General features: G+C 38.7%; 1 protein-coding gene across 1 annotated transcript in view; it reads right to left on the bottom strand.

The window, feature by feature from the left end:
* GADL1 (glutamate decarboxylase like 1) overlaps positions 1 to 25,418 on the bottom strand; it is a 187,303-nt gene that overhangs the window by 70,734 nt on the left and 91,151 nt on the right. The window contains exon 12 of the mRNA XM_059162397.1: positions 5,213 to 5,412. Within this exon, the coding sequence (XP_059018380.1) occupies positions 5,213 to 5,412 (200 nt within the window). The remainder of the gene's footprint in view (positions 1 to 5,212; positions 5,413 to 25,418) is intronic.

The raw sequence follows: 25,418 nt of genomic DNA, 5'->3' as shown, positions 1-25,418 counted from the left end.
CCTCAGCCGTCTGTGTTTCAGTTATGCTTCATAATTGCCTGCTGTTTTTCAGTTCCCGATGTCACTGGTTTTCAAACAACCCAACGAGAAAGCAAGTTTTTAGTCATTAATATTTCTCAAGATAAGAGTTCTCTCGGCAATTGGAATGATGAGGGTCAAATGGTAATTAGTAAAGGCTTTAGAGCTCTTCCAGGCACTAATTTTCCCCTTTTTTTCTAGATTCTGACAACTTATTAAATAGGAATCTTTGTCCTTTAAAATCTGCTTTTGTGTTCCCAAGGGAAAAGAGCAAGATCTCTGATCAGGGGGATGGCAAACCATTATTCCATCAAACTCCGGTCCTTCAGTCTTAAGGTCAAGATACAAATTTCAAAACTTAGCTTCATTTAGACTCAGAAACATGGAATACTCTTTCTATGCAGTCAGAGCAATCTTTCCTGCAAGGTCAGTGGAGAAAGAGCTGCCCAGCCTGTCCAGTATTTGAGAGATCTGACAGAGGGTCTAGGGACAGGTGTGTTGGCTAGACAGGCTGCTGGTAATGGGTGCGCAGCTCAAATAGTAACACAATTCTCATGTGCAGCTTTACTTTGTTAATTCTTTTTTTTTTTAAGATTTTATTTATTCATTGGACAGAAAGACAGAGATCACAAGTAGGCAGAGAGGCAGGCAGAGAGAGAGGGGGAAGCAGACTCCCCGCCGAGCAGAGACCCCCTACGTGGGGCTCGATCCCAGGACCCTGAGATCACGACCCGAGCCGAAGGCAGAGGCCCAACCCACCAAGCCACCCAGGTGCCCCTACTTTGTTAATCCTTATCTGCTGAAGGAAATTATACTCTTTGGAAACAAAACAATGTTAATTCTGAGATTATAGACATTATGCCAGGTAGAGCCTTCTGGACAGGGATGAGAATCGTTTTTCAAGTCAGTGGCCTACAGTCAGCTCCCAGTGGAGCTTGAACTCTCAAGAGTCAGTGGTTTGAACTGATTACACCGGCTCACTTACTCAGTGGTGTTCCAGAGCTACTATGGACTGGCTAGTGAGAGCCCATGTTAAATATTTAGGAATTTTATAAATCAAAAGTGTTGATAGCTTGCAGTTTTACACAGTGGGAATATTTACACCATGGTGATTGACAGACGTAACAAACTGGGGCTTCTGTGTCTTCCTCCTGAGAGCCAGTTTTCCAAGACACTGCTGTACATGGGTTCAAACAGAGTAGATCCCAGCTCTAAGAAAACGTTTCTCTTTTTCTAAAGAGCAGAACTACAAACTAATTAGCCAATCTTAAAATAAATAAAATCATAAAAATACTTATGTTGCCAACTTGATATAGTTCTTAATCCTAGAGATATTTTCTCTAAGTTTCTAATTTCATATTCACTCCAAGTGGCATGTCTAAAAGGGTTCAGCCAAAAATAAAATAAAAATAGGGGCACCTGGGTGGCTCAGTTTTTTAAACATCTGACTGGCTCAGTTTTTTAAACATCTGACTCTAGATTTTGGCTCATCTCATTCTCTTGGGGTTGTGAGCTTGAACCCCACACCCAGCTTTGCACTGGGCATGAATCCTGCTTAAAATTCTCTCTCTCTTTCCCTCTGCCCCACTCTTCCCACTCTCTGTCTTTCTGTTTCTCTCAGAAAGAAAGAAAGAAGAAGAAAAAAGAAAAGTAAGAAAAAAGAAAAAGAAAAGGACTCAACATTTACTTGTCATTAGGGGTAGGAAAACAGGATGACCTTGCCCACCCTAGGAAGAGAGGGCTGGGTAATAAAAACTGTGAAAAGTTAAGACAAAAAAAAAAAATGATGAATAATAGCATGAAAGAGGAGGGATTATTTTTCCAAATACTTAGATATAGGTCACAGAGTCTGCAGTGATGCTCGCTGAAATGTTAATTCAATTCAATTCAACTTGACAAACATTTACAAACAATAAGTGTTTGTTGAATTGAATTGAAGTGTTAACATTTATCCTCCTGTGATATTTCTCTGCAAAAATTAGAAAGTATCCTTAGACTATAAATTAAATTCTACCCTGAGATGAATGCTAACTTTATAACAAATATGATCATCAAATATTTATATCTAGCCTTCTTTCAAGACACCTGTCAATGAATTACTTAGAAGCTTAGATAAAATAATATAGAGATTCTACCACACTTAAGTAGTATGAGAAAATACAAAGAAAAAAAAAGGAAACAGAGCTTTCTGAACTTTTATTTTAACTGAACAGAAACTATGAATAATTATGGTGGATAGTTTCATTTTTCTTACCATTGGGTAATTATCTCCCTAATTCTGATGGAAGTAGATTAACCTTACTTCTAATAAAGGTATAGTCCTCACCTAGTTTCAGGATATTTTCCATAGGAGGAATTGACATTGTCCAGTGCCAAGGGATGGCATGTGACTGAGAGTGACCAGTGAGAGTAACACATTTCCCTGACAATAGTGACTGATGACAGATGGACATTTGTCTCATTCAAATATGAAAACTTTCTCTTTAGGACTGTTGAGAGAGGAGCACACTTTCATTTGGACCTTGAACTTGAACTGGAGAAGACAGAAGCTAGATATCTTACACCCCAGGTTGCCATCTTCCTCCATAGGAATAAACCAACATAAAAAAGAGCAACCCTGAAATATGGAGAAAGATTGAGGCCTGGTGATATCATTTAAGCCCTTAGATAAGTCATTCCAGAAGTCATCATTATACTAGCTTATAAGGAACATGTCATAATAAATTATCTTTATTTGTTCATAGTATCTTGAATTACTGTTTCTGTTGCTTGCCACCTAAAGAGACCTAAATGATACATATTTCTAGATTTTTTAAAACTACTTTTTAAACCACAATCACTAGAATTGCCAACTTCTCTAACAATCTTCTGAAAGTACCAAAGCCTTCCCTTTACCTGTTCTTAATCCAAGCCATAATGAAAAAGAATAAAGGAAACCTCATTTGAAATGGACTCAGGAAGTCCTGAAGATGAAGTTTTCATGCCCCACCAACTTGACATCAATTGCAGACCTCAACAAGAAGAGGCATATCTTGGATTTTCCAACAGGAAGAAGCCTATTTAACTACCACAGCAAATGGGAAGATTTTCTCTTTGTCTAGCAAAAGGCTCAGCTAATGAGAAGCCATCACTCTGTCTTATCCAATAGACTTATGCCTAAAGCAGCCCCTCTGGATTTCCCCCATCCCCCTTTATAAGCGAGCTCATCTCCTTTGTTCTCCAGACTTGCTTATGATTTGCCGTAGTTTGCATGTCCTGAATTGTAATTCCTCTGCCATTCCCAAGTAAGCCCATTTTGCTCGTAAAAAACTGGCTGTATCATATTCAAGTTCAATACCGTGTAACTTTGCAGTTCTTCCTGCTAAAAGGCAGATTGTATTCCCTGCCTCTTGACATGGAGGCTGGCCAGGTGATTTGCTTTGGCCATTGGAATGCCAATAGATATGATACAATCAGGCCTTCAAAGTCAGCTTGCATAATGGGGTTTGCCTTCTTGATCTTCTGTTATCTCCATCACAAGAACACATTCTGGCTTCCTGTTAATCCAAAGAAGAGGAAAAGCATGTGGGGAGTAGATGGCCCACCCCTACAGCCACCATAGTTTGGGATAAAGACCCTCCAGCCCACTTGAAGATGTCTGAGAATAAATAATTGCTGTTTTAAGACCATGAATCTTCAGACAGCTGTTGCATGGAGCACCCCTACAACTCCCAATCTGGAAAAAGAAAACTGTCTTAAATTTCTGAGGAGGGACTTCAGGATTTTGCCAGTGAAATGTGCACAGGAAGTATGAAGGAGAGTGAATCCAAACCAGACACCATAGTGGTCATGCCTACAATGGTCAAGCAGGTAAGAAAAACCAAAACTCATAAAGGCAGGTAGCACAGGCCAGATACTGCTCTTCATGTTTTGCATATATCGATGCATTTAATCCTCATAGCAACTATCTGAATGACACACCATTTGATCTCCATTTTACTGGGACGAAACTGGGGTACAGAGAGGTTCAGAAACTTGCCCAAGTCACCTCACTTTTAATTGGTAGAGCTAGGTTTTGAGTCCAGGTTGGCTGCAAATAACAGGAGGAAGTACAGGGAGTGTTTCTCTAGATGCCATCAACACGTTCAGTGGTTTGTCACCATGTGGGATTGAGAGCATTCTGATCCTTCCAGAGAAGCCAAAAATCCAGATTTTGACAAATCTCCCTATTTTTAAGTATTTTACATCTTTAAATGTTCGACTTTTTTTTTTTTTTTTTTTTTTTTTTTTTTTTTTTTTTAACACCAAGAAGATTAAGCCTATGTAGTTCAGGCTCAACAAATCACATTTCAAACTAAATCTGTTGGCGGCCTGCCCATGTGCACCCACTGATCCACACTTAGCGAAAGAGTCTTGTTTCGTTGGCAAGTGTCCACCACCTGTATCTTACGAGCTTCTGTAATGTCTCAGAAAGTGGCTTCAAAAGCTTTGTCTCTAATGTTACAACGAGACAAGTAACCATAACATTTCCATATTGACTTTACCTTCAAGTCTTTAGTCTAGCCCTGCGTTCTCACACACCTGTTTTTCAGGTCTTTGAAGTCACATAATTTGGACTTGGTGCTCCCTCTGCCTGCACCATTCTTCTTCACTTTGTTTCCTGGGTCTTAGCTAAATTTCAGTTCCTCCAGGGCTTCTGCCAATGCCCCTCAAGAACACTAGGGAACTAGGGACACCTGGGTGGCTCAGTCGTTAAGCGTCTGCCTTCAGCTGTCCTGGGATTGAGCCCTGCATCAGGCTCCCTGCCCAGCCAGAAGCCTGCTTCTCCCTCTCCCACTCTTCTATTTCCTCTCTCGTTGTGTCTCTCTCTGTCAAATAAATAAATAAAAGTCTTTAAAAAACAAACAAACACACACTAGGGTACCCTCCTGAGTGCTCCTGGAGCACCATGTACCCACACTTATCAAAAATTGGTTCACTCGTATTTTAACAGCTTTGCCACCTAAATGTATCTCTTACTGGGCTGGGATCCCAGGGGGTGGGTGTAGGACTGCTTGGTTCACAATTGCTAACCTGTAGTAGGTACTGAGAAAATGGTCATTAGATGAAAGGAGAAATGACAAAAGAAAGAACATGTACAAACTTTGCAAATGTTATTTCCATCAAGTCTTTCTGTTACAGATATACACACACACAAACACACACAGGCAAGTACCTAGATAAAGCAAGTGCACGATTAACTCTCTCTTCAAGGCCTAATGTGCCCAGGGCCTTCCAAGTCATCCAGAACTTGAATGCATCTGGTCTCCTGCTGCATTGGATAGACTTGTCTCCTGTGTCGTAGCTGATGTCATAGAATTTGTCCTGCTGGAAGAGGTAAGATGCCTTGGCAGAGTAGCATTTCTTAAGAAGGTCCTTTTGAAAAGAGAGAGAGGGGAAGAAAGACAGAGAGAAAGGCTGTAAAACTGTCCATTTTTAGAATACACTTGATTTTAAAAACATACACCGACAAACAAAACCTGTAGGATGTTCTACCACCTTGTGCCAAAACACCTGCTCTCACTCTGACGGCCCTGCATGGGAAGCAGTATGTGTATATTAATTTTGAGACACATGTTACCTATTTTGTTTGGGAAAAAAAAAAACAACCCCCAAGTTGAGAATATCAAGTGCATCTTCACAAAATTATTGATGAGTACTTGGAAGCTCGGAGGTGACCATGTCATCACCTGTACAATATGGAAATGGACCAATTTCTCAAGATGAAAAAAAATCTGTCTATAACCCTCTCAAGGCTTCATACTGGGAAAAAAATATCTAACATCTTTTACATACTTTATATAATTTCATAGGTGAAACACTAGGCACTTGCAGGCCCTTCTTTTTAAGTCATATTCATATTAACAAGGTCAAAGTGATAATAACTTGGGATAAAAATCCTGAAGAAAGAGCTATGAAAGAGTTCAGTGAAAGCCAGCAAGTTATGACCACCACAAACATCACCCACAAATACAAAGGGTTTTTTGGGTTGGTTTGGCATGGGTTTTATTTGCAACCATTAATTCGCATTTACTGAGCGGTTACTTGTCTCTAAGCAGTAAGTGACAATTTACCCTGTTTATTACCATTCGAAATTCTTCACCTTGACCTCAAATTTTGCATTCAGTGTCATCTAGTATTTACATATTCCCAGATTTCCCATCTCAAGCTATGCTTTACCTTCAACTTCCTTCCTGCCCATTCCATTGTACTTTGCAGTCCCCACAATCATGTGAGCATCCTCATTGCTACAGAATACCTAATAAAACCCTCTGCTTCCTCAATAGAACCAAACTACTCAAAGTCCCTTAACCACTAGATCAGGCCCCATGTGTATCTTTGCTCAGATCACTTGCTTGACCTTACCTCTATTTTAGTATAATATTTGACACATTCAAAAAGTACATGCAGGGGAAGCCTGGGTGGCTCAGTTGGTTAAGCAGCTGCCTTCGGCTCGGGTCATGATCCCAGCGTCCTGGGATCGAGTCCCACATCGGGCTCCTTGCTCGGCGGGGAGCCTGCTTCTCCCTCTGCCTCTGCCTGCCATTCTGTCTGCCTGTGCTCACTCTCTCCCCCCTCTCTCTCTGATAAATAAATAAAATCTTTAAAAAATTCTAAAAAAAAAAAAAAAAAAGTACATGCAGCATAATTACAAGTTCTTAAGTTTACTTATACCAAACAAGGTCTTTCCTCGTTATCTAGGTCTGCCCTTCTTTTGGGTCCCATCTCGAGTTATGTTTTCCCTTCAGCCTTTCCTATTGGACTCACTTCTTCCTTCTATATTTGGCTGCATTTTCTGGCTTTGCTCTGTGCTTTCCCTACTCAGTATGAAGTTTGCATATATTCTCTCTTTGTGTAGCCAAGCAAGTTCTTGAGGGCAGGAATCATTTCCTATTTATGTCCATGTCCATAGAGCTTAACACTGTACTGGGCATACAGGACCCTCCCTAAGCAATTATGGGTGATGATGCCACTCCCCATAATCCACATGTCCTCACATTCCCCTGACATGTAGTATGAACAGAAGAAACTCAGATATGTGAACTTCTCATTTGGAGCACTTTCTAAATCTTAACAATACAAAAGGATCAGTACTATGCAGGAAGCCACAGAGAAACTCCCCAATGGTCACAGAGGTCCTAGGAAGTGACCTCTTCTGAACAGAGAAGGTATTCATTTGACTAATCAACTCAGTACCTTCCAAACGAAACCATGCATTTGCTGTCTTAATAGTAACATTGTTATAGGTGGATACCAATCTGGATATAATGTGTGCCATTACCAGAAAGCATGATTTTATGTTATGTAAAAAATTATAGACCAGGGGCGCCTGGGTGGCTCAGTGGGTTAGGCCTCGGCCTTCAGCTCAGGTCATGATCTCAGGGTCCTGGGATCAAGCCCCACATTGGGCTCTCTGCTTGGCGGGGGGTGTGCTTCCCTCTCTGCCTGCCTCTCTGCCTACTTGTGATCTCACTCTCTCTCCCCCACATCAAATAAATAAATAAATAAAATCTTTTTTAAAAAAACTATAGACCAACTATAATCAAGAACTCCAAAACTCCATTCATCCAGGTTCCAAAATAAATAGTATAAAGATAATAAACAAAGGAATACTGGAAGTCTTCAGTCTTGCTCTGATGGATATTGTTGGTAGACACAGGGGAAGAATAGATTGCTCTCATCTGAACATTAAGGTATAAAGAGCCCCTTTCTCTTTAATCTCTACTTTCATTCTATCAGTAATCCTCAGCCCTGATCACAGCTGCCACCACTGCATCTCCCTACCCTCAAAGGTCAGACAATTTGGTTATTGTTTCCATGGCAACTGCAGCCTAACCATATATTATAACATTAAAAGGCCACTGCATACATTTTAAGGACAAAGCACACACACCATCTTATAATTGCATCATGACTATAAATTTACTTTCATCAACCATAAAAGACTCAAAAAAAGTCCCCCACACAGATGAACTTTGGACATTTCTTGAGCAAGTTTCAGTGCTTCTTGCTAGTGATTGAAAGGGAAAGGAAGCCCATCCATTATCAGGAGACAAATTGCATCATCATAGGCAAATGGAGAAGAGAAGAGCCAAAAAAGCATACAGCAGAATGAGTGATTGTCCTCCAGTCCTGACACCATTAATTTCATTACACTGAAAAATCCTCCTGCCTTGGGAAGGCTTCATAAAGAACAACTGGAGGTTTGGGATTTACTTTATCGAAAATAAATGAAAACTTTCACCAGAAAGTTCCTGCTTTGCATTTTAGTTTGTATCCTTGTATTAAAATGGATGATATGTCTTTAGTTTTAAGATACACTTCGACTAAGAGAAGATGTTCAGCTCTCCAGAGAAAAGAACATTTTGGAATAAGTAGAGTGAAAGTTAATGTTTTTGAAAATAATTAGTCATTATTGTACCATCAAAGAGAAGCACCGTGTTTATCTTGCTCATCTTTATAATCTTAATGCTAACAGGACAATAAATACTGGGTATATGATTTCCAGAGACATAGATGCAGTAAGAATACAAATTGCTTTATACTGTGATATCATCTCAAACAATTTTCAGGAATTAGTAGTTATTGTACTAGCACTCACGCAGTGGCAAATAAAGGAAATGCAATCAAAGTAGCTTAAGTAGAAAGGGGAAGATTTTATAGGCTCATATATTGAAAACTGCAACATGGTGAGCTTCAGTTAATTACCCAAGATCAGGTAGCTTTTAGGTGGTGGGGTTGGGTTTCAAACCAAGGCTGCTGGGATGAAGGGCATGAACTCTGTATCCATGGCATTTCGCTCTTTCTACAGTGGACCCTTAAATACATGTCATTAAGAATCCTCAGAGAGGCAGGTGAGACGGAAGACGGCCGATCAAGAGCACACTGAACTGGAGATCAAAACAACTACAGTCCTGTTGCCGACCCTTAATCTGTTCCCATAAATATGACTTCTGTCCTACTAGTGGTAGCATCATGTCTACAGCATTTTGATATTTTTCTGAATATCAAATGAAACATGGTGATATTTAAGGGCATCACTTCAAATATAGAATGAGCCAGTAGGTTGCATATTTTTCTTGTTGAGATGAGTCAAGCCATTTTCTATTTCCACAGGCTACATCAAATTCTGCGTTCTCTTTTCTAGGAGTCAGCGATTACATGGGGTTCCTTTAAGTCCTCACTCCCTGCTATCCTGTTTTTTAGCTTAGCCAAAGAAATAGCTTACCCCAAATTATCCCCATATGGCTCTTTCCATAGTCTGTCCCATATCATCATTATTTACATGTAAGACAATTGTCTAAATGCCTTAGGAAATTGGTATATTAATCATCTTTGTACTAATTTATTAAGAAATTATGTAATGAGGACCTTTTATATGACAAGCACTATGAGAAACCTGGGCATACAACCCAACCCCATAGAGGTACTAAGCATCTTGGCTAACATTTGTTGATTGGTTGCACAAAACTAAATTTAGCTTATCAGTAGCAGAAGGGCTTGGTTGTAATCTAAAATGTAATGGAGATTTTTAAAAATGATCCTACCTTCTGATCTTGGCTTGATTGATTGACTGATAAAACACTTGGGAGGCTCTGTATAGGCCAAAAGCTGGGCTTGGCACAGGGGATATAATGCTTAGTGAGAAAATCACTATCCCTAAGAAGTTTAAAATGGACATAGGGATACAAAAACAGGCAGTTACAGAATGGTGCTAGACTAGGGCTAAGAACAAAGTCTACAGAGCACAAAGGAGGGTCAACTTTCACTGACTCGGAGATGTTAGATAGAGCTCTTCGGGAGAAGAAATATGTCCCAGAGAGCTGAAAGATGGGGAGCAGCGAGGCAGAAGAGAAGATGGATTGAATTCAGTACGGCTGCAGCTTGTTAACTGGCGGGGGATGAGCTAGGAAGCCTGGAAAGGTAAAGAGTGGGCAGGTCACCACGGTCTTAAGTGCCATAATAAGAATGACTGGTCAGAGAACTTTCACAGGCTCTTACATATACTTCAACTTCAACTTCATTATTGCTCTGGCAGAATAGAGTGAGAATCAGCAGATGTGGTCTCTACTTTTGATCCAGGCCCCCATTGTTAGAGCTCAAAGCAAGTCAATTAACATCTTGGGCTTCATTTTTCTCATCAACGTAATGGAGATAATGAGAAGTGTTCTACCCACCTCCATGAATACCGTGAAAATCTAATGAACTAATGTCACTCGGAAATACCTCTCAGTCTTTGGCCAAAATCCTGCTCATCACTCCCTTCCTCCTACAAATTCTCATACTCCTGACCCCCAGCTGTCACCACCCATTCTTCCTTCACTTTCCTTCTCTCCCCAAGCAAGCTGAAGAACAGATGTCAACTCTAGACATCCTCACTTCTTATGCAGTGAGCATATTATACCTCTCATCCACCTCCCCTTTTTAATGATATGCATCTGCCAGTAGCTACAGAAAACTAAGTTGAGAGGCACTTGGCTGGCTCCATCAGTTAAGTGTCTGCCTTCAGCTCAGGTAGTGATCCTAGGGTCCAGGGATCGAGCCCCATGTCTGGCTCCTTGCTTAGCGAGGAGCCTGCTTTTCTCTGTCCCTCTGCCTCCAGCTCTCCCTGTTTGGGCCTTCTCTTCTTGCTCTCTCTCGCTCTCTCTGACAAATAAATAAATAAAATAACAACATCATTTCAGGCCTTCAAGTACAGGGGAACCCCAGTTTTTGGTTTATATGGGTGTGTTTGAAATCTGTGAAAACCAGACCATTCATTTGTCTAAATAGCTTTTGATCTACAAAGTAGGAAAGTGAGAATACAACCCTTCATCTTCACTTCTTTCAGGGCAATGTCCATCCATGATTTCTGACTTTCTCTGTTTTTTTTTTTTTTTTTTTTTTTCTTCAGTCCCACGTGTGTTCCTGTTCTGACTTTCAAAGGAATAGAACACTTTAAAAATCTTTATGGGAAGAATGAGATCTGGTCACCAAAATCACTTGAGACACGAAAATCTTTGCATTTGCCTTCACTGGAGTCCTGACTCTGTTCCTCTGTGTATATACGTTCTGCCTGATTCCCTTAGTCTCGCTCGTGCAGTTACTGACTGACAGCAGAGTGTGGGTTTCATATACTCAACTCTGCTGTAGGATCTGCTCATAGAACTGGCCTTCTAATTTAATCAGGGAGGCCTCAACTTTCTGGGCTTCTGTGGACAGTATTTCCGCCTTTTGCCCTGGTCACATTAATCTATAATCCAAAATATGTACTGTTTCTTTTGCAGATTCTTTGGATGGACATCTTTTATTTCTCTCATGGTATGCCTTTGACCCCTCTTTTTTGGACTGATTTATTTAATTCATTTTCCTTTCTGTTGCATGAGCCTTTTTCATGGCTGTCAGAGCAGAAAATTATTAAAAACAATCTGGTGTTGTATCCTGCTTGAGAGAAAGCTTAGTATTTTTAATGAAGGGCCACAGTTCTCCCCCCAAAACTCCCCACCAGATCAGAGTTCTTATTCGCCTTTTCCTTTGCCATCTGAAGGCTAGTTTCAGACACGTCATGGTTCACTGGCCCCCTCAGTATCTCCAGAAGGTTCACATCCAGACTTAAAGGCTTCTATCGGCAGCTCTGAATTATTTTTTGATCAATTGATTCAGCCCTCCTTTTATCTCATTTTGAGACATTAGTATCATCCCTAGATCAACCCCTGCCTAGATCTTCAACTAATTCTCCAATTCTCACTCCCCTCTGTCATGTGTGTTTTCTGGAAGATGTTTGGTGTGGAAGTTTGCTCATATTTAAGATGTCTGCACTTGAATTCCCGAAGAATTCATGAACAGCCCTCCCTCCTCTCTTCTGCCCTGTGGTGAAACACTTGAGTCATCATGCAGATGACAAGGTGGGGAGGAGCCGTCCCCTCTCCCAGGGGTCGGGCCAGTGAGGCCAGAAACTCCCCAGTCTTCTTGATAAGGTTTCTACGTTCCCATCATGTGAATGGTTAAAACCACTCATTATCCTGAAATATCTAGGCACTTAGCGTTAATACCAAAGCTCCATTTCCCCTTCCAGAAAGCCTCCTGGAAGATTCCAGAAAATTTTGTTGAAGTGCTAGGCCTACAGTCCTGATGGGGATTTTTAGAGAACTGATAGAATAATTTAGTGCCAGACTGGAGATCCTCGATTTACTAATGAAGTGTAACTCTCCCGTAAATACCCCTAATTAAGGGTCAGGATGAGCTGATTTAAAAATGAGGAGACTGAGCTAGAAGATTTTTTTTTAAGAAATGCAACTTAATAATTTTAAGCAGCAAGGGTGACTATAGGAGAGCCGAAAGTTGGGCTCAGTGTCTTCGAGAATGTGTAAGTGCTTCTATAAATAGGTAAGAAACATTTGATAGTGCAGAGATCGCTTGGCCATATCTCTGGGTGCCCTACAAGCATTTAAAAATAGTGCATTTGGGCTTCTCTCTTAGGACAGAGGAAGATTTTCCGATCTTCCCTAGGCAGCTATCAACACACTTTCTCCATTAAAGATCATTTAAAGCAGTGTTTTTCAAAGATTGATGACAGTCCACAGTAAGAAATTATTTTTTAAATAGTGACACTATCCACCTTATACATGAAACTGAAACAGGAATTTCATGGAATAGTACCCATCATTACTACATGAATGGCATACTGGTATCTGCTATTCTATGCTGACTATTCATTAAAAAGGAAAATAAAAAGCTGGCAAGACTTAAAATCGACTATATAACTCAAAAGCTGTTAGTATAGCAGTTCTCAATCATAGCTAACATCAGAATTCTGTGAGGAGTTTTTGGGGGTTTTCTTTTGTGTTTCGTTTTTTTTTGTTGTTGTTGTTTTTGTTTGTTTGTTTTTAATATCAGTGCCGGCTCTTGACTCCAGACCCAAAAATCAGAACATTTGGTGTGGGTAAGAGCAACGGCTATTTTTTTAAGCTTCTCAGGTGATCCTAACATGCAACTAGGATTAAAAAACATTGTTCTGATGGCTCTTGATCTTATGCTGAAAATTCTTGATCTAGAAATTTCAGTCCACATTACACTTACATTGAGTTCAGAGAACTCTGTGAAGTGTTTTTACAAGGGGAAAGAAACCAGAGTAATTATCTGGCTACGTTGTGAGCTATTTGTGCTCATTATGGAAGTTTTATTTTGAATACAAGTGAGGAATCACTTTATTCTGTGCACTTAAATAAAGAAAATATGGGTTGATATGAATAATGCTGGAATCTTAAGCAAAGTGGGGGAGGGGAAAAGCTCCAAGATAGGAAACATATGTCCACAGATTATAGCTTGCATGTGATGTGCAAAACCATACCCCACAACCTTAATCTATTCCACTTTTTGATTTGCCATGCTTTTGTGATATAGAACGAAGCCCTATTGGTTTGGAGAAGTTTAATCATATCAATGTGACTGTATGTAAATTTGGCTCACTTAGCTCTGGTAGGCGGAACCGTGGTCCTTCTCTTCTTCCATTACTTCACACTATGAGTTTCTGTGGTTTTCTCTGATACATATTTACTTAAGCACCTGCTTTGTTGCAAGAGAGATTTAAGGCAGCTTACAAAAACACAATATGGTAGGATAAGGAGAGAAAAGAAAGAAGGCAAGAAAAGAGGGATGAGGGAGGTGGCGAAAGGAAAGGAGGAGGAGAGATGAGGTCAATACCAAGGGAAATGTCGTGGGGAAACTCAGTGCAACAGGAGTGATATGTGTGCACAGAAGTCATGCTGGATGGAGGGGGTAGGGCATAGACTATTTGCCAATTTCTTGGCATACCTGGTAATGTGCGCCTAGCAAAAGCGTCCAGGAGTCATTGGCTGCTTCTGAGTTCTGAGTATTTACTATGACTGTCAAGTGCCTCACTTTGCTTCATCATTTCACATTTTAATTCATCTGTAAATTGAGGATAATGATGCTGCATGGCAGCCCACCTCCTGGGGATAAGTATTTGTGCCATAATGTTTAAGTGAAATGTCTGGGAAAAAGTAATTAGCACAAGCCTTATTTCATCAGTCTAGAGGGCTTGCTTGCACCTCTCCAAAACAGGTGGGCAGGTACCTATAGAGATGGTGTCTTTCATCTTGGACAAAATAGATGCAAAGCAAAAGTGTTTCCCTGGACTGAGGCTAGAAAAGTGATTCCACACCAGGAGCACGGTATTTAACAAAATCAGTGATGTTGTAAACGAGGGCCCGGTTCCTTCTCAAATGGAATTTTACACATTCAGCAGCAAGGCCACTGGCCTACATTTCTTGGAGTGGGAGCATCCTCGAGAGGTCTGGCCTTTGAGGCCTGGAGTATAGGTAAGAGATTGATTTTATAGAGGGGAAAATGCTGTGCAGCAAGGCAATTTCCGAAACACAAGTTCCCTGCTCTTCATTGCATAAATCCCATTAAAGCGTTGTTGGAAATCATTGATAATTGTAATGACCATGGGCAATCCTACTTAAAAGTGGCCTTAAATAATAGTTTCAAATGAATCAGGAAGTACTTGGTAAAACCTTCAAATAGGACCCAAGGTGTAGTGGACAAAGCATTTTTGTCCCCAAAGACTCATGATAAAATACAGAAATGTGCGAAAATGACAAAGAATTTTTCCACTACACAAATGATCATTTGTCCAGACAGAAGAATCTGTGCCTTCATATGCAGCTCACTCCTCAATTTGGACATAACAAGGAAAAAAACTCTATTCACTAAGGGTCCATTATATGGCTGGCAACACCCTACACACTTTGAAACTTTGTCCCATTTAATGGCATAGTAGTTCTTCACAGTAAAAAGTGTCTTCATTTTACAGATAAAATAACTGAGTTTCGGAAAAACTAAGCAACTTGTCACTGGCATGTAGGGTAGTCCCAAACAAAGATGGAATTTGAACATAGGTCTTACTGGGCTTCAAGGTCCATAAGTGAATTTTCCCATGAACAAATCATATATAATCCCAGAACTTCCTAGTTCAAACTGTGGTCTCCAACACTAAGGAAAGCGAAGCCCTCTCCTTTGGATGTTCTAAAATAGAGAAGGGCAAACAATTTCTGCAAAGGACCAGAGAGTAAACATTCTCAGCTTCATAAACCATCCAATCTCTGTCATAGCTACTCAACTCTGTAGTTGTAGCATGAAAGCAGCCATATAGGATACTAAAATGAAGGGGTGTGGCTGTGTTCTAATAAAACTTTATTTATAAAAACAAGTGTTTATAGAAACAAATGTCAAGCTGGATCTAGTCCAGGCATCACAATTTTCAAACCCATGAGAAAAACATTTTGTTAAAACAATATGTCCTATTTTAAGACATACCCAATGAGGAGATACACTCAATAAGACAATCATTTCTGACTGTGTCGAGGTAAAAAGAGTTAAACATTTGTATGAAGTCTCCAACCCACTGTCTTTCATTTTCATTGAGGCAATTTTTAAAAAAATATTTTATTTATTTATTTGACACAGAGAGAGATCACAAGTAGGCAGAGAGGCAGGCAGAAAGAGAGTAAGGGAAGCAGGCTCTCTGTTGAGCAGAGAGCCTGAAGGGGGCTCAATTCCAGGACCCTGGGATCAAGACCTGAGCCTAAGACAGAGACTTTAACCCACTGAGCTACCCAGGTGCCCCAATTGAGGCAAATTTTTAATTATTTTACAACAAACCATAAATATATTGCTTCTAAAAGAGAATATTTAATTTAAAATAAATTAGAATAACACTGCCATGGTTTATTTTTCTTTTTGTTTTGGAGAAATGTTTTATGCAATTTCCATAGAGAATGGTATTTGAATATCTATACACATACCAGCTTATAATTTCTAATTTCCTTTGTTTCCTCAAAACCCCAAGAAAAAATAAAAGTACTCTGTAATAAAACTGGTTGAGTCTGGGTTTGTTTTCTGTTTCATTTTAAGATTGTATTTTGACATTTATGATAGGTCTTTGCTGAAATAATACAGCAGAAAGAGCTATGAATATCAACCTGGAAACTCATTTGCAAACAGCAAGTAGAACCCACAACTGATCATTGAGCAAGAAAAGAGGGAGGGACGGAGGGTAGAGAGAAGGGCTCTCTGGTGGGTCTGAAGCAGGGAGATCAGATGACTTCTAGGATTCTCTGGCTCAGTTGGTAAGAGAATTGTATTTTCTAAACCAAACCCTTGTTAATGGACAGCAAGTCTCCAAGGCGACCATTAGACCAGGGTACTTAGAAGATCCCTAACTGCAAATGCTGAGGAGAGTGGCCTCTACAGAATCATAGGCTGAAAGAAAAAAAGCAAATGAGAAAAACCTACATGCCACGTCTGGGCACCAGAGTTAAGAAGAGATCTACAGGTCAGCTTCACCAGCCTGGCTGGGCATGTAAAGAGTTAGAATAAGCAAAATCACTAGCAATAGTATTTCACTTTGTATTGGTTCTAAGAGGATTGAATATTCAAATCTTATCTTCCCAAATCAGTATCTATTTCTGTACATCGTTGTGGCTTCAGAATTTACAGTTTCAGGTAGGATATTAGGTTGATCCATTACCTGTCATTTTGATTTAGGGACACAGAAGCTGTGTGATTAAAATCACGGATTGTGGAGTGAAGCCTCACCGATCCTGAATCCCAGGGCTAACCCTTACCAGCCTGGGAGCCGTGGGCATGTGATTTATGTTTTCTGTACTCGGTTTCCTCACCTGACCAATGGTCAGAGGGATAATCCCTACCTTATTAGATTGATATGGGGATGAAATGGATTAGTAAATTTATCCCCTCATCTATTCATCTATCACACTCATGCAAGACCTTATTGGGTACGAGCACAGTTAAGGAGCCTCTTTTTAAGTACAGGTGACAGGATAATGATTAGTTAGATCACAAAGGACTTTGCAATACATGCTAAACAAATGCCTGGAAACAGAAGAGACCTGCAAAGATACCAGGGAAGCCAGCGGTCTCCTTGGAAAGTCGATGTTTGAGCAGAACACTGTGAGAGATAGAACAGGACTTGGGGTGGTAAAGAAGTGTCTGGTTTCCACATAGAGGGAACTGCTTGCCTGAGAGAAAAATGAATGTGTTCTTAACGTGATGTCCAGATGTCCCTCTAAACGTGATGTTTAGATGTCCCTCTAAACCTCAGATTGTTCCCTAGCCCCGTCTCCAGCACATCCCTCCCGAGGGTGGGACAAATTGTCTGGCTCTACCTCAGACCCCATATTCTCAATTTCTGGCTGTTTTCAGGGAATAACTATACTATAGAACATCATGGGGTAAAGGCTGTACCCCTCCTTCAGCCCCAAATCCTATCACATCCCTCAAACCTCACACCACTCAGTGTACCCTCTAAAAAGGCACTGTGGGCTGGCAGGGACAGTGCCCCAGATCCACAATGACCTAAAATGAACCACCGCTGTGTTCCTTCTCTCCTGCTTCTCAAAATCCATAAAACTGGCACAATGACGAGAGACAGTCTGTCTTCCCTATGAGCTCACCTAGCCTGGCACAGGTGAATGTCATTTTTTATTCTGAACAATTATAGTAAATGCCTTGAATGTGAGTGAGGAGCTTTCTGAAGAATGCTCGAAGTAACAGAGGCATTAGGGAGGGTGACGATCCCATATAGGGAAAGAGAAACCCCTTGGGCTCACATTAATTCACTGTTAATCTGTAAAACCAATATCAGGCTCTAGAGTACATTTAAGACTCTTGACTCCATGAAATTAACCTCACCACCAATCATGAGTGAGTCGTTTCTCCAATCACAATCTTGTGAAATTAAGGAGACAGATAAAGTATTCCACTTCCCTGGAGAATTTGCTCTTGGATTTCAACTGAACCCCTCAAGTGAAGGGGGCCCTATAACTTTCATAATTGGGAAATAAAACTTCTTAGAGAGATTAAACCTTTTAATGTTTGCTGTGGTTACCTCACAGGCAGAAAACAATCTTTTCCTTGTTATATATAAATTCCCGATTCTCGCTAGCTCTGGAAAAAGCTATGTATTTCATTGCATTTCACTTACATCTCAGGCAAGCTGGATATTGAAAGGGCACGAAGATTCTGACAGTACTCTAAATGAATGCATCGGTATTTCTGTAACTGCATGTCGAGGGTTTAATCTGCACTATGGTGCTGTCTAAAACCGGTAATAAAACAGAGGAATAATATGTCAAGATAAGATCCAAAGGACATATAATAGTGACATGTGCTACTCCATGACAAGGGCATAATGAAATGTACTGGGAAGAGAGTAGCCTCATAAAAAAGAAGACATGAACTTTTTTCTGACAACTGGTCTTGAGCCAGAAATGGGAAAGATAACAATTCATCTTCCTTATTTCTTTTCAGTTTCTGGACCAAGTTTAAAGCTCAGTAATCCATTAGCAAGTTGTCACAGCAAGAGATGGAAGACATTTATAGTACACAGAATTTAAGCTCTCTGCCTGGTCCATATGACCCTTTACTTCCCTTCTCTCACATAGAGATGGTCACATTACACCGCTCCCACTCTGGTTCCTAGATAATTGGACCAGAGATGGAGAAGACCAGGAATATGGAATTAACACTGAGAGATGCTAGTTTAGCTTGTGCGGGTCTCTTGGACAGAGATATAGACATCATACTGTTAAGTACCATATTTTACCTGTCACGTGAACTTAAAAACAAAAAACATTGTTATGAATTTCAGTGCATAACAATTGCCTCACTTTGGAAGTGCAAAATGACTATTTTTCTTTAAATGAAAATGTTTCTTATTTGGAGCCACATTTATTTCTGATGCAAAATATTTAATCTCATCCCTTTCAGAAAACTTCAAAATTCTAACTGAGTGATATCTCAGATCATTCAGACATAAAACCTGGACAATCAAGATTTTCTCTCTGAGAGTTTTCTTCCTGTTGCTCTTTATTTAACATTGTTGGGATATTCACAAATGTCACTGAGGACAGTTGCCAGATAAGATAGAAAATATCCTACTCAATTTGAATTCTGTAAAAATTTCACATAAATTCATAACAACCAACAGTTTCAGTAAAAGTATATCCTGTGCAAAATTGAGGACATACTTATACTAAAATATTATCTGCTGTTTATCTGGTATTCAAACTTGACTGAGCATCCTGTATTTTACTTTGCCAGATCTGGCAACTCTATCCTGAAGTTGGGGAGGGAACATCTGCTTCATCAGTGTGGTCACTGCTGTCCTTGTGCTGACCACCTGCCCCATCTCTAGCTCATCCACATATGATCTTTCCATCTCCCTGCTTAAATCTTAAGACCTGCCATGGTCTCTGGTTGAGCCGCCATGGTCTCTGGTTGTCTGATCACAGCCATGCTTCTTGATTTTTGCCCTTATTTCAAACTCCCTTGTGTCTTCTTGTTTATGTTTAGTCGATTTGGAAAAGCTAGCTCCCTGCCAGCCACTCTGAAACTTATTGGGGGCTCTCTCAGGCACTCTTTCATTTTAATAAACCCCCTACCATGCCTATTTAATTTCTACTTTCCAAACTGACACGAGGGGTAGGGGAGAGAAGAGGCTTCCCAACTCTCTGAGCCTCACCTAAAATCTGAGCCAAGAGAGGAAAGGACATTTATATCCTACATTTACAGGAAAATTCTGTTCTTCCTTGGTTCTCTTGGGCCTGTACATTCATATTTAATACTTGATTCCTCTTTAAACCTTTTTCTCCCTGCTCCAATCCCTTAGGTCTGTTTATCTATTTGAGAAAGAAAATACAAACTAAAAATGGATTCTGGATGATAAGATATCCTTTCAAGAGTAACTTTTGAGTTGAAAAGGTAAAAATTTGTCACTCTTGATCTCTGCTTTCATTTTGATTATTTTCTGACTACAATAAACATTAGAATTTCATAACATATCTGAAGCTTTCAGGAAGTTAAAATCTCTTTCATAAACCATTCATGACTAGAAGAGGAAATCAACACTGTTATTATGGATTAATTGGAAAATAATTTAAATGAGAACACTCAAAACAAAACTTAAGGAACTGAACCAAAACAGCCTTCAAATGTAAAATAACATTCTTAGAGAACAAAATGTAAAGAAGCAGGAGAAAATAACAATTAAATAAACTTAATAAATATGAGAATTGAAAAATAAATGCAATTAGTCATTCCTTATGGAGAGAAGATAAATTAAATCAGGAAAAATATTTTAAAAATTAAGATTTCTGGCAAATCTATAAGGCAAAAATTAAATGAAAATGACAAAAGGGTATTATATATTCTGCTCACATATTTGAAAATCTCAGTAAAATGTATGAAATATTTAAGAAAATATAAGTTCTTAAAATTGATCAGTAGAGTGGGAAATTCTAAATAAAAATGGGAAAAATAAACACTAGATCAATGAATTATCTCCCTCAAAATTTCTAACTATTTTTATAACTGGCTTTTCTGAACATTTCTAAAAACTGATCACCTCTGTGTTATTGTAATTATCCTAAAATGAAGACAGTTCAAAGCATACTCAAGAATACAATCCAACCAAGATCTCACACACACACACACACACATACACAGATCAATCATACGTAGACAGAAGCAAAAATCGAAATATAAAATCCATGAAACATTAAAGCAAATTACTGCAATAAAATGAAGTAAATCAGTAATGTAGAAAATCTATTAAGGCACAGTTAACTTTGTTCAAGGAGTAAAATGATAGAACTACCTTATTTGATAATAAAAAAGAATATGGTAAAATTCAGTACTCATCTCTGTATTATTTCTCAAGAGGATTTATAAAGCATATATATTTTAAGTCACCCTTAATAAAATCACAGAGAAGACAAAAATGCCTTCTATTAACTGTTATTACTGAATATATTTTTGGAAATCCTATAGGTACATTACAATTACTGGTAACTGATATGAAGACTACATATTAGAAAGAAAACAAAATTACAGTTGTATACTGATCTAATTCTATATTTAAAAAATATAAGAAAATATGTTTAAATTTCTCAGAATAATTAGAAATCTGGTAAAGTAGTTATAGATAAATAATTTAAAGTTTTCTTTTATAACAGAATTTGCAGTTAGAAGATTTTTAAAGATTCTATATATAATAAATATAAAAATTATTAAATAACCTTAATAATACAGCATATTTGAGTCCTCTATGGAAAAAAATATCAAAATGCTGTGACATTAATTTTTTTCCAATAATACTGGAAAAAGTAGAAAGGAGTAGGTATGAAACTAGATTAGCCATGAATTGATCTTTATTGACATTATGCCATCAGTACCTAAGCACTCATCTCCACTCTTGCATATGTTTGAAATTTTCCACAATAAAAATTTAAAGAAGAGGGACACCTTGGTGACTCTGCTGGTTAAGCCTCTGCCTTCAGCTCAGGTCATGATGCCAGGGTCCTGGAATCAAGTCCTGCATCGGTCTCCCTGCTCAGCATGGAGCCTGCTTCTCCCTCTGCCTCTGCCCCACCATTCGTGATCTCAATTACTCTGTCAAATAAATAAATACAATCTTGAAAAAAAAATTTCAATAATCTCTACATGAAATTAAAGAAAATCTGAATAAATGGAAAGATATACCATGTTCCTGGCTAAAATTTTGCAAAGATGTTAAATCTCAAATTAATCCAAGGGGTTTAATATAATTCTAAATAAAGTTCCAGGGCATGGGGCACCTGGGTGGCTCAGTCATTAAGTGTCTGCCTTTTGTTCAAGTCATGGTCCCTGGGTCCTGGGTTTGAGCCCCACATCAGGCTTCCTGATCAAATAAATAAATAAAATGTTTTTAAAAAATCCCAGGGCAGAGTTTTTATATTAAAGAAAAATATTTCCAACATCCATTCGGAAGAATAAATAGACAAGAACAGGTCATTTTGTTAGAGAGTAAATGATGACCTGTCCCCCTAGATGAAACATATTTTGAAGCTATGATAATTATATCATTATATAATTTACCAACTATTACATAGTTTGCCAATGTGGATCTGACAAACAATCAACAACAGTCTGATCCAAAGAATGGGTTCCTCCAAAAATGGAATCAAATTAGATCCTTGACTCATCCTATCTTTCAGACCCTTAATTGACATTTTCTATCCTCCAGTTTATCCACTGAAAGAATTCTGCAATTCCTAATGTTTTAAAGAATTTGTTTTGCTGAGTGAAATCAGTCAAGCAGAGAGAGTCAATTATCATATGGTTTCACTTATTTGTGGAGCATAACAAATAGCATGGAGGACATGGGGAGTTAGAAAGGAGAAGGGAGTTGGGGGAAATTGGAAGGGGAGGTGAACCATGAGAGACTATGGACTCTAAAAAACAATCTGAGGGGTTTGAAGTGGCGGGGGTGGGGGGGGAGTGGGAGGTTGGGCTACCATTTCTACCCTGAAGTGGTGGTCTAGGGTATACTGTAGAGATCCAGAAAGATGTCAAGTCTTCTTTCTAGACTGCTGATTGTCCCAGATGCCCAGAAGAATGGAAATAAAATCTTTAATTTAAGATTTAAGATTTAAAGATTAAAATCTTTAATTTAAATTTAAAACGAAGAGTGGTGTTTTAAATTATTCCTAAAGATAATTTCTCAAACAAAATATTCAGCAAACCACCAAAAATTGTAAGGTGCCTTTCTAGACAATACGAGAGCCAGGAACCACAGATGTAGGAATCGACAGGAATAGCACTCAAGGGAATTTAGATATCAGAGTTTACAGAAGTAGACTGTAAATCTATGGTTACCATGTTCATGGACATAAAGGCTGATCTTGCAAATGTCAAGAAGAACCTAGAGGCACTATATACATGAAAAAGGCTCAGTTAAAATAAAAGAACTAGAAAGACAATAAAAAAGTAAATGCTGAATGGATGGCTTTGACAGTTTAGACAAAGCTGAAGGCAGCATTCATGAATTTTGAGATAGGTCATCAAAACTATCCATAACAAAGCATGAAAGGACACAATTAGGAAACCTACAAAATGCAGTAAGAAACAGAGGAAACAGGAGTTCCAGGCTGGCTCAGTCTGTGGGGCCTGTAAATCTTGATCTCAGGGTTGTGTGTTCAAGCCCTACATTGGCTATAGAGATTACTTAAAATAAAATCTTAAAACACACACATACACACACACACACACACACACACACACACACACACACACACAAGAACCAGTAAGAAGGTCAAATATACGTTTAATTGGAATGCCAGAGAAAGAGAGAGAGGAGGCAGAGTTGATAATTAAATAGACAGTTTTCAAAACTTAGGAAACCTATCAATTCCCAGATAAAACAAACCCAAAGAAGCCAAAGCAAGATAAAACCAACAAAATACATGTTTACAACATCACAGATAAATAGCAGAAACTTAAAGCTTGAAAATCTTAAGGGAAGCCAAAATAAAAAGTAATTTTATCATCAAAAAAATGACAGGGACACCTGGCTTCTCAATCGGAAGGGCAGATGGCTCTTGATCTCCAGGTCATGAGTTCAAGCCCCACGTGGGATGTAAAGATTACTTAAATAAGTATATAAAGTGGGGGGGGGGGGGAGTTAACTTTTTAACACTAAAAAGGAAAAAAAGGGGGGGGGACATTAAAGTGTAAAAGAAAATTACCAACAGAGTTCTATCTCCAGAAAAAATGAAATAAAGACATTTTCAAAGAAGCAAAGTCGAACAGAATATGCCACCTTTTGATCCACTAAGAAATTCCTAAATATGGTCTTCAAGAAGGAAAATTAGACCAGATGGAACCTCAGAGATGTAGCGAGCAATGAAGATATGTGCAAAAAAAGGTTCATAGCCACTTTGTGTAAAATCCCCAAATGGAAATAACCCAAATGTCTATCAACAGTAAAAAGGATAAATAAATTGTGCTATGATCATACAGAATAGTATAAAACAGAGAAAACGAAGAATCATCATATTGTGTCAAAATATAGATGAGTCTTATGGACATGACGTAAATCTGAGCAACAGCAGCAATCATGCCAAACCAAATACACACACACACACACACACACACATTGCACAATTCCTTCAGAAGGGAAAAGTCAACTATACTATTTGAGGATCCACACTGCAGAGCAAAACTAAAAAGAAAAGCAAGAAAGTCAAGAATAGGAAGGAGCCCAGGAGGGTTTTCTGGGTTTCTGGTTATGTTCTTTGTTGGAATCTGTATGGGAACTACTTGATTGTTCTTTTTACAATAATGAACTAAGCCATTTATTTACATCTTATGCACATTTTTGTAATTTTCTTATAGTTCATAACAATTCATTGAAAAAAAAAAAAAAAAAGACCAACATCTTCCAAACTCCAAAAAAGCCCTCAGAAGGAACTGGCAGAGAAGATAATGAATTATTTTTGCAATTAACAAAACTCCCTAGATTCTAATTTCCCATCAGTATCATTATGGTTTAAGGGCAGGTATGTTTGCCGTGTGAATGTACGTATGTAAGTGCTTGCACACATGGTCGTACACACCTTGAATTTAAAGATACAGTGACTCTTTTACAGAGTTTCCATTTTCCTATTCAGCCTACAGTTTATTTCTGCATTATATGCCATTTACAATTGTCCTACAACTTAGGGTCTAAGTACAATTACTAAAAGCCTATATAAAATAAATCTACATTTACCACCACCGAATTACAAAATCAGAATAAATCTCATCACATGGACTCATACTGACACTTTCAATTGTCATAGAAGAAAAACCTAGGAAAAAATTAACTCCCTGAAAGTTTTTGTCCTTGAAACAACAAAGCTGGAAAGCCTAATTAGGAATGTCAGGTATGTTTTTAGATATATTCCTTGGAAACCAACATACATGACAACTAGAATTGTACAAAGGAAAGCAAATAGAACAATTTATTCCAAGAAGTCATCATACCAGAGAGTAGAAATAGAAAAAAAAATCTTGTTGCAATGAGTTCATAGTAAAATAAAGGGGAAAGGGCGGAAAAAAAAAAGGCAGATGCTTGGAATCCATTAAAAATGCAAAAACCCACTTTTATCGACCTGAGGCAGATATAGCATGCTAATTATGGCAAGAATTTTTCCATTAGCTTCATTCCAGATTTCCTTTTTTGCCCTTACCTATGTTTCTCGTTTTTCTTAGATTTTAGCTTATGTAATTCTCCTAAATTATGAGACCCTAATCAGTTTTTTTTTGTTGTTGTTGTTTTCAGGTAGGACAGAAAAAGAAAAAAAAAATCAATCTGTTAATAGAATCCTCCTTCTCGGGCATTTTCAACTGCTAGGACACAAAGGTAGAATTTTTTTTTTCCTTTTTCATCATTTCTTAACAAATCTGCAGTCTTCTGTGATGATTGGCAGAGAGGCAAAAGTTGGGGTCCCCTACTGAAATGGGAGGGCTGCCATGAAGAATGAATTCTTTATCTG

Source organism: Mustela lutreola, chromosome 2, assembly GCF_030435805.1.
Source record: "Mustela lutreola isolate mMusLut2 chromosome 2, mMusLut2.pri, whole genome shotgun sequence".
Classification (NCBI taxonomy): Eukaryota; Metazoa; Chordata; class Mammalia; order Carnivora; family Mustelidae; genus Mustela; species Mustela lutreola.
This window is presented reverse-complemented; position numbering and strand designations above follow the sequence as displayed.